The sequence below is a fragment of the Oncorhynchus mykiss genome, chromosome 12, assembly GCF_013265735.2.
Source record: "Oncorhynchus mykiss isolate Arlee chromosome 12, USDA_OmykA_1.1, whole genome shotgun sequence".
Taxonomy (NCBI): Eukaryota; Metazoa; Chordata; class Actinopteri; order Salmoniformes; family Salmonidae; genus Oncorhynchus; species Oncorhynchus mykiss.
Genome location: NC_048576.1, coordinates 97,704,578 through 97,715,377, shown reverse-complemented (window position 1 = coordinate 97,715,377; position 10,800 = coordinate 97,704,578). Strand labels below are relative to the sequence as shown.

General features: G+C 41.8%; 1 protein-coding gene across 1 annotated transcript in view; it reads left to right on the top strand.

Moving 5' to 3' along the window:
- Nucleotides 1–122: 122 nt before the first annotated feature.
- The window catches only part of LOC110539076 (rab11 family-interacting protein 4A-like), a 94,953-nt gene continuing 84,275 nt past the window's right edge, over nucleotides 123–10,800 (top strand). The window contains exon 1 of the mRNA XM_036939409.1: nucleotides 123–428. Coding sequence (XP_036795304.1) covers nucleotides 270–428 — 159 coding nt within the window. The 5' untranslated portion in view covers nucleotides 123–269. The remainder of the gene's footprint in view (nucleotides 429–10,800) is intronic.

The window sequence follows — 10,800 nt, the reverse complement described above, 5'->3', positions numbered from 1 at the left end:
TCCTAACATAAAAACACCCGACCTGACAGGTGTCGATTTTTTTTCTCCTTCATGATCGTGAATCGTAGCCATTTATCGTCTCTACCCACGGCGCGTCGATCAGTGGTCCTTCCCATTCCGTAACGGGATGCTGCTGATGTCACGGCACCAACCGAGCCAGTCAACAACGGCACCAGCGGAGAACGGCAACCGGAATGATGGCGAATACAGAACCCATTCAAACAAAGTCCGTCCAATAACGACGTTATCTGACAAACCGAACTCTTAAGATGGAAGGAAACGTCTTCCCCGACCAAGAACAGCTTCTAGGCTTCCTGAAAAAGCTCAAGGAGGTATTCGACGTGTGTGATGAGGATGCTGACGGTTATATTCGGGTCGAACATTTTGTGGATTTGGGGCTTCAGTTCGGGCAGGGGGACAGAGATGAGGTAAGTCTCCAGCTGTCGGTTAACGACATCCACGGATGATGATGATGATGATGAAGGAGAATTTGGAGGATATTTGATCGAAGGAAGCTCCTGTCTGTACAAGTGTTTTGAAATATGATCATCACAACATGTATTATGCCGTGTGTGTGTGTGTGTACGTTAGTTTATTATACATGTATTCATCGCCAACGTCGCTATGACACTGAGACAAAACAGGTTGCCAGACAGAACCGAATGTGATCTCGAGGTGACCGTTGGATTTATTTTCTGATGGATTATACGATTTGGTGTATAAAAAAAAAATCAAATCTGTCTGATAGGATCATTTAGTTGTCACGGTTTAAATAGAACGATACGTTCTCATTGACGTCAACACATCTGTACGCGCGCCAACCACAGGTAGGCATATTCCTCCAGGATATTCAGACATCGATAGGTCTATCATAATGGGGATGGTGAGTCAGATAGACCTAATGGGGAGATGTATATTATATGTATATTACGATTGTACCGGAGATCGTGTGTGTGTGTCTGCATAAGTGTGGTTACATTTGCCAGGTTGCCATTAGGCTTCTTTATCAATGCACTCATTCATTTCACATGAATTATTATAATTTCTCTATAATGAATTAGAAATAAAACAATTATTATAGATTTGGAAAACTATTGGTGTCTGCTGTTTCCCTTGTCACTGTACAGGTTTTCTGATACACCTTTATAGACTTGAGAAGCTTACAGTCAACCAACCAACATCAATACAAACACATTGAAATGACATGTTTTAGTATCATGTGGAAGCTTATTTAACCCTGTTACAATATCCTTATAACAGACAGGCAGGGTAGGCAGACAGACAGACAGGCATACAGACATACAGACAGACAGGCATACAGACAGACATGCAGGGCAGGAAGACGGGAAGGTAGGCAGACAGACAGGCAGGGCAGAAAGACAGGCAGGGAAGGTAGGCAGACAGACAGACAGGGCAGGAAGACAGACAGACAAGCAGGAAGACAGGCAGGCAGGGCAGGAAGACAGGCAGGGAAGGTAGGCAGACAGACAGGCAAGGGCAGGAAGACAGGCAGGAAGACAGACAGACAAGCAGGAAGACAGGATACAGGCAGGAAGACAGACAGGCAGGCAGGGCAAGAAGACAGGCAGGAAGACAGGCAGCTGGGGTGCAGCCTAGTAAACGACCTGTCTCTGTCTGTCTGTCTCAGCAGGATATCACTAAATTACAGTTCCCTGCTTTTCTGATAAATGCTCTGTGTATTTTTCCTTCATGAGACAAGATAAATATCTATCTATCTATCTATCTATATATCTATATATCTATCTATACTGAGTGTACAAAACATTAAGAACACCTGCTCTTTCCACGACATAGACCAGGTGAATCCAGGTGAAATCTATGATCCCTTATTGATGTCACTTGCTAAATCCACTTCAATTAGAAAAAAAGGGTTCCAAAAGGGTTCTACGGCTGTCCCCAAAAGAGAACCCTTTTTGTTCCAGGTAGAAAGGGTTCTACCTGCAAAGGGTTCTCCTATGGGTACAGTTGAAAAACCCTTTAAGGTTCTAGATAGCATTTGTTTTCCTGAGAGTGTAGATGAACGGGAGGAGACAGGTTAAATATAGATTTTTAACCCTTAAGACAATTGGGCCTGGATTGTGTATGTGTGCCATTCAGAAAGTGAATGACAAGACAAAATATTTAAGTGCCTGTGGTAGTAGGTGGCCGGCGCACCGATTGGTGTCAAAAAACTGCAACGCTGCTGTGTTCTTCACGCTCAACAGTTTCCTGTGTGTATCAAGAATGGTCCACCACCCAAAGGGACATCCAGACAACTGGACACCGCTGTGCCTCGAGAAACAGCCTGAATCCTTCAGGGGCCATGGATTCTACAAGGTGTTGGAAATGTTTGTTTCTCAATTGGTGTCAAGGGACCAAACGTGTGCCAGGAAAACATTACCCACACCTTTACACTACCGCCAGCCTGTACCAGGCAGGATGGACAGGGAAACATCCCCCACACCTTTACACTACCGCCAGCCTGTACCAGGCAGGATGGACAGGGAAACATTCCCCACACCTTTACACTACCGCCAGCCTGTACCAGGCAGGATGGACAGGGAAACATTCTCCACACCTTTACACTACCGCCAGCCTGTACCAGGCAGGATGGACAGGGAAACATTCCCCACACCTTTACACTACCGCCAGCCTGTACCAGGCAGGATGGACAGGGAAACATTCCCCACACCTTTACACTACCGCCAGCCTGTACCAGGCAGGATGGACAGGGAAACATTACCCACACCTTTACACTACCGCCAGCCTGTACCAGGCAGGATGGACAGGGAAACATTACCCACACCTTTACACTACCGCCAGCCTGTACCAGGCAGGATGGACAGGGAAACATTACCCACACCTTTACACTACCGCCAGCCTGTACCAGGCAGGAAGGACAGGGAAACATTCCCCACACCTTTACACTACCGCCAGCCTGTACCAGGCAGGAAGGACAGGGAAACATTCCCCACACCTTTACACTACCGCCAGCCTGTACCAGGCAGGAAGGACAGGGAAAGGGGATACCTAGTCAGTTGCACAATGGAATGCATTCAACTTAAGGACTCTTGTTTAAGAACTCTGGTTTAAGGACTCTTGTTTAAGAACTCTTGTTTAAGGACTCTTGTTTAAGGACCCTTGTCCTTATACCAAATCCTGAACCGGCATTCGTCGGACCAGTCAATGTTTCCCCACTCCTCAAATATTTTGGTGATCGCTCCTCCACTGGAGCCGCTTCTTCCTGTTTGTAGCTGATAGGAGGGGAACCCGGTGTGGTCATCTGCTGCAACAGCCAATCCGTGACAAGGACTGACGAGATGTCCGTTCCGAGATGCCGTTCTGCACACCACTGTTGTACAGCTCCGTTGTTTGCCTGTTTGTGGCCCGTCTGTCAGCTCGCACCGTTCTTGCCGTTCTCCTTCGTCTTCTCTCATCAACCAGCTGTTTTCTCCCACAGTACTACCTCTGACAGGATGTTTTGTGTTTGTCGCTCCATTCTGGATAAACTCTAGACATTGTCGTGCGTTATTAAGCCCAGGAGGGCAGACGTTTCTGAGATACTGAGTCGCTTAGGTCACTGGTTTTGCCCATTCTAACGTTCAATAGGACAGTAACTGAATGCCTTGATGCCTGTCTGCCTTCTTTATACAGCACGGCCACGTGAATCACTGTCTGTAGGAGCGATCCATTTTCATGAACGGGGGGGGTGTACCTAATAAACTGTCTGGTGTATTTAAATCTGTCTTTTTCTCTCTTTCACTTCTTTCTCTCTCTCTCTCTCTCTGTCTGTCTGTCTGTCTGTCTGTCTGTCTGTCTGTCTGTCTGTCTGTCTGTCTGTCTGTCTGTCTGTCTGTCTCTCTCACTTCTTTCTCTCTCTCTCTTTCACTTCTTTCACTTCTTTCTCTCCCTCTCTCTCTCCCCCCCCCCTCTCTCTCTCTCTCTCTCTCTCTCTCTCTCTCTCTCTCTCTCTCTCTGTCTGTCTGTCTGTCTGTCTGTCTGTCTGTCTGTCTGTCTGTCTGTCTCCTGAAAGTCACATACAGTAAATCTCAGATCCAATCTCCAGGTTATGATGCCTCCAGCTGTTAGGCTAATGGGTTTGTGTAGTCTTGATGCTAACGAGGAACATTTAACGCAGGGTAAACACACATCCAATGTTTTTCGTCCCGTCCCAGATGCCAAGATCAGTAGGCCTAACATTTCTCTCTGTGTAGAGGGCCTATGTGTGATGTCTACACACGACTCAACACAGTAATATACCTTACAGAGGCAGCTCAGTTCATCACACGGCTCAATACAGTAATATACCTTACAGAGGCAGCTCAGTTCATCACACGACTCAACACAGTAATATACCTTACAGAGGCAGCTCAGTTCATCACACGGCTCAACACAGTAATATACCTTACAGAGGCAGCTCAGTGCATCAACACACGACTCAACACAGTAATATACCTTACAGAGGCAGCTCAGTGCATCAACACACGACTCAACACAGTAATATACCTTACAGAGGCAGCTCAGTGCATCAACACACGACTCAACACAGTAATATACCTTACAGAGGCAGCTCAGTTCATCACACGACTCAACACAGTAATATACCTTACAGAGGCAGCTCAGTGCATCAACACACGACTCAACACGGTAATATACCTTACAGAGGCAGCTCAGTGCATCAGCACACGACTCAACACAGTAATATACCTTACAGAGGCAGCTCAGTTCATCACACGGCTCAACACAGTAATATACCTTACAGAGGCAGCTCAGTTCATCACACGGCTCAACACAGTAATATACCTTACAGAGGCAGCTCAGTGCATCAACACACGACTCAACACATTAATATACCTTACAGAGGCAGCTCAGTGCATCAACACACGACTCAACACAGTAATATACCTTACAGAGGCAGCTCAGTGCATCAACACACGACTCAACACAGTAATATACCTTACAGAGGCAGCTCAGTGCATCAACACACGACTCAACACGGTAATATACCTTACAGAGGCAGCTCAGTGCATCAACACACGACTCAACACAGTAATATACCTTACAGAGGCAGCTCAGTTCATCACACGACTCAACACAGTAATATACCTTACAGAGGCAGCTCAGTTCATCACACGACTCAACACAGTAATATACCTTACAGAGGCAGCTCAGTGCATCAACACACGACTCAACACAGTAATATACCTTACAGAGGCAGCTCAGTTCATCACACGACTCAACACAGTAATATACCTTACAGAGGCAGCTCAGTGCATCAACACACGACTCAACACATTAATATACCTTACAGAGGCAGCTCAGTGCATCGACACACGACTCAACACGCCTCAACACAGTAATATACCTTACAGAGGCAGCTCAGTGCATCAACACACGACTCAACACATGAATATACCTTACAGAGGCAGCTCAGTGCATCGACACACGACTCAACACAGTAATATACCTGTGGTAATTAGTGTCCTTCATGCCAATGAACTGAAATTCCTCCTGGGAAATTACATTCTTTATATCTTTCAAATGGGAGATTTAAGTGTGTGTGCGTGCGTGCGTGCGTGCGTATGTATGTATATATGTATGTGTGTGTGTGTGTGTGTGTGTGTGTGTGCGTGCGCGTGTGTGTGTGTGTGTGTGTGTGTGTGTGTGTGTGTGTGTGTGTGTGTGTGTGTGTGTGTATGTGTATGTGTGTGTGTGTGTGTGTGTGTGCGTGCGTGCGTGCGTGCGTGATGGCCATCTTGGTATTTCTGTTTGTACTTGGGTCTTGATTAATCAAGATTAATGCTTGTTAATGGCTTCATGCTTCTACAAGGGAGGAGATATTTGTTGTTGTTATTTGTGGTTGTTATTTGTGGTTGTTATTTGTGGTTGTTAGTGGTTGTTATTTGTGGTTGTTATTTGTGGTTGTTAGTGGTTGTTATTTGTGGTTGTTATTTGTGGTTGTTATTTGTGGTTGTTAGTGGTTGTTATTTGTGGTTGTTATTTGTGGTTGTTAGTGGTTGTTATTTGTGGTTGTTAGTGGTTGTTATTTGTGGTTGTTAGTGGTTGTTATTTGTGGTTGTTAGTGGTTGTTAGTGGTTGTTATTTGTGGTTGTTAGTGGTTGTTATTTGTGGTTGTTAGTGGTTGTTATTTGTGGTTGTTATTTGTGGTTGTTAGTGGTTGTTATTTGTGATTGTTATTTGTGGTTGTTAGTGGTTGTTATTTGTGGTTGTTAGTGGTTGTTATTTGTGGTTGTTAGTGGTTGTTATTTGTGGTTGTTAGTGGTTGTTAGTGGTTGTTATTTGTGGTTGTTAGTGGTTGTTATTTGTGGTTGTTAGTGGTTGTTATTTGTGGTTGTTAGTGGTTGATATTTGTGGTTGTTAGTGGTTGTTATTTGTGGTTGTTAGTGGTTGATATTTGTGGTTGTTAGTGGTTGTTATTTGTGGTTGTTAGTGGTTGATATTTGTGGTTGTTATTTGTGGTTGTTTGTGGTTGTTATTTGTGGTTGTTAGTGGTTGTTAGTGGTTGTTATTTGTGGTTGTTATTTGTGGTTGTTATTTGTTGTTATTTGTGGTTGTTAGTGGTTGTTATTTGTGGTTGTTATTTGTGGTTGTTATTTGTGGTTGTTAGTGGTTGATATTTGTGGTTGTTATTTGTGGTTGTTATTTGTGGTTGTTAGTGGTTGTTATTTGTGGTTGTTTATGGTTGTTATTTGTGGTTGTTTGTGGTTGTTATTTGTGGTTGTTTGTGGTTGTTATTTGTGGTTGTTAGTGGTTGTTTGTGGTTGTTATTTGTGGTTGTTATTTGTGGTTGTTATTTGTGGTTGTTATTTGTGGTTGTTTGGGGTTGTTATTTGTGGTTGTTATTTGTGGTTGTTTGGGGTTGTTTGTGGTTGTTAGTGGTTGTTATTTGTGGTTGTTTGTGGTTGTTTGTGGTTGTTTGTGGTTGTTATTTGTGGTTGTTTGTGGTTGTTTGTGGTTGTTTGTGGTTGTTTGTGGTTGTTATTTGTGGTTGTTATTTGTGGTTGTTATTTGTGGTTGTTAGTGGTTGTTATTTGTGGTTGTTTGTGGTTGTTTGTGGTTGTTATTTGTGGTTGTTATTTGTGGTTGTTATTTGTGGTTGTTATTTGTGGTTGTTAGTGGTTGTTATTTGTGGTTGTTTGTGGTTGTTTGTGGTTGTTTGTGGTTGTTATTTGGGGTTGTTAGTGGTTGATATTTGTGGTTGTTAGTGGTTGTTATTTGTGGTTGTTATTAGTGGTTGTTATTTGTGGTTGTTATTTGTGGTTGTTAGTGGTTGTTATTTGGGGTTGTTAGTGGTTGATATTTGTGGTTGTTAGTGGTTGATATTTGTGGTTGATATTTGTGGTTGTTTATGGTTGTTATTTGGGGTTGTTAGTGGTTGATATTTGTGGTTGTTAGTGGTTGATATTTGTGGTTGTTAGTGGTTGATATTTGTGGTTGTTTATGGTTGTTATTTGGGGTTGTTAGTGGTTGTTATTTGTGGTTGTTAGTGGTTGATATTTGTGGTTGTTTATGGTTGTTATTTGGGGTTGTTAGTGGTTGTTAGTGGTTGTTATTTGTGGTTGTTTGTTGTTGTTATTTGTGGTTGTTATTTGTGGTTGTTAGTGGTTGTTATTTGTGGTTGTTAGTGGTTGTTATTTGTGGTTGTTAGTGGTTGTTATTTGTGGTTGTTTGTTGTTATTATTTGTGGTTGTTATTTGTGGTTGTTATTTGTGGTTGTTAGTGGTTGTTATTTGTGGTTGTTAGTGGTTGTTATTTGTGGTTGTTAGTGGTTGTTATTTGTGGTTGTTAGTGGTTGTTAGTTGTTGTTATTTGTGGTTGTTAGTGGTTGATATTTGTGGTTGTTTATGGTTGTTATTTGGGGTTGTTAGTGGTTGATATTTGTGGTTGTTTGTTGTTGTTATTTGTGGTTGTTATTTGTGGTTGTTATTTGTGGTTGTTAGTGGTTGTTATTTGTGGTTGTTAGTGGTTGTTATTTGTGGTTGTTAGTGGTTGTTATTTGTGGTTGTTAGTGGTTGTTATTTGTGGTTGTTAGTGGTTGTTAGTTGTTGTTATTTGTGGTTGTTTGTGGTTGTTATTTGGGGTTGTTTGTGGTTGTTAGTGGTTGTTAGTTGTTGTTATTTGTGGTTGTTATTTGTGGTTGTTATTTGTGGTTGTTAGTGGTTGTTTGTGGTTGTTATTTGTGGTTGTTTGTGGTTGTTATTTGTGGTTGTTAGTGGTTGTTATTTGTGGTTGTTATTTGTGGTTGTTAGTGGTTGTTATTTGTGGTTGTTATTTGTGGTTGTTAGTGGTTGTTATTTGTGGTTGTTATTTGTGGTTGTTAGTGGTTGTTATTTGTGGTTGTTATTTGTGGTTGTTAGTGGTTGTTATTTGTGGTTGTTAGTGTTTGTACCAAGCTAATGTAGTTTCATTCTATCTGTTTGCTTTTCATTGATACAATTGTAATTTGTTACAAACATCACAGCTGCCTAAATTGCTGATTGTTGCTTTAGTGGACCTTCTGTTAATGGACGGTTGAGCTTTGGTAAAATGTTGAAACTAAGGGAGTGTACTTCTTCACAGCCTTTAAGGCCCAGACTATCTGGTTGATTTAGATTGTTTATTGATGATGTTGATGTAGTTGTAGATGTACCCATTAATTAACCACACCACCAGCTATCTAGAGCATGACTAAGAAAACAACAGGACAATAACGTGACAACAACCTGTGTTTCTCTCTCTCTCTTCTCTCTGTCTCTCTCTCTCTGTCTCTCTCTCTGCTCTCTCTCTCTCTGCTCTCTCTCTCTCTGCTCTCTCTCTCTCTGCTCTCTCTCTCTGCTCTCTCTCTCTCTCTCTCTCTCTGCTCTTTCTCTCTGCTCTCTCTCTCTGCTCTCTCTCTCTCTGCTCTCTCTCTCTCTCTCTGCTCTCTCTCTGCTCTCTCTCTCTGCTCTCTCTCTCTGCTCTCTCTCTCTCTCTCTCTCTGCTCTCTCTCTCTCTGCTCTCTCTCTCTGCTCTCTCTCTCTCTCTCTCTCTCTCTGCTCTCTCTCTCTCTGCTCTCTCTCTGCTCTCTCTCTCTGCTCTCTCTCTCTCTCTCTCTCTGCTCTCTCTCTCTCTCTCTCTCTCTCTCTGCTCTCTCTCTCTCTCTCTCTCTCTCTGCTCTCTCTCTCTCTGCTCTCTCTCTGCTCTCTCTCTCTGCTCTCTCTCTCTCTCTCTCTCTGCTCTCTCTCTCTCTCTCTCTCTGCTCTGCTCTTTCTCTCTGCTCTCTCTCTCTCTGCTCTCTCAATTAAATTCAATTCAATTCAAAGGACTTTATTGGCATGGGAAACATATTTTCACATAAACAATAAACAAAGGGGAAATAAACAACGGAAATAAACAATCAAAAAGTAGTATACAATACTCACAAAAGTTTTTAAAGAATATAGACATTTCAAATGTTAGATTATTGGTTATGCACAATTGTAAAAATGTGTAAATAGTTTGAAAGGGAGAAAAAAATAAACAGATAAATATGGGTTGTATTTACAATGGTGTTTGTTCTTCACTGGTCGCCCTTGTCTCCTGGCAACAGGTCACACATCTTGCTTCTGTGATGTCACACTGTGGTGTTTCACCCAGTAGATATGGGATCGAAAGTGTTCATTCAGTATTGTTGTATTGTTGTATTATTACAAATATATATATATATATATTAGAGACACGTATTAGAGACACATATATTGTGTTGCTGTCCTGGGTAGAGGTCGACCGATTATGATTTTTCAATACCGATACCGATTTATTGGATGACCAAAAAAAGGCAGATACCTATTAATGGGACGATTTATATATATTTATATATATATCAATGGATTTTATTGATGTATTATATTAAGTTAAAATAAAAGTGTTCATATGAATATGAATATATATATTTGTAATACTGACAATTACAACAATACTGAATGAACACTTATTTTAACTTATATAATACATCAATAAAATCAATTTAGTCTCAAATAAATAATGAAACATGTTCAATTTGGTTTAAATAATGCAAAAACAAAGTGTTGGAGAAGAAAGTAAAAGTACAATATGTGCCATGTAAGAAAGCTAACGTTTCAGTTCCTTGCTCAGAACATGAGAACATATGAAAGCTGTTGGTTCCTTTTAACATGAGTCGTCAATATTCCCAGGTAAGAAGTTTTAGGTTGTAGTTATTATAGGACTATTTCTCTCTACCATTTGTATTTCATATACCTTTGACTTTGGGATGTTCTAATAGGTACTATAGTATTGTCAGCCTAATCTCGGGAGTTGACAGGCTTGAAGTCATAAACAGCGCAATGCTTGAAGCACAGCGAAGAGCTGCTGGCAAACGCAGTAAAGTGCTGTTAGAATGAATACTTACGAGCCTGCTGCTGCCAACCACGGAACCGTTCCATATTTTATCTAACGGGTGGCATCCATCAGTCTAAATATTGCTGTTACATTGTACAACCTTCAATGTAATGTCATAATTATGTACAATTTTGGCAAATTAATTACGGCCTTTGTTAGGAAGAAATGGTCTTCACACAGTTTGCAACGAGCCAGGCGGCCCAAACTGCTGCATATACCCTGACTCTGTTGCACAGAACGCAAGAGAAGTGACACAATTTGCCTAGTTAAAAGAAATTCATGTTAGCAGGCAACATTAACTAAATATGTAGGTTTAAAAATATATACTTGTGGGCCTCCCGGGTGGCGCAGTGGTTAAGGGCGCTGTACTGCAGCGCCAGCTGTGCCATCAGAGTCCCTGGGTTCGTGCCCAGGCTCTGTCGT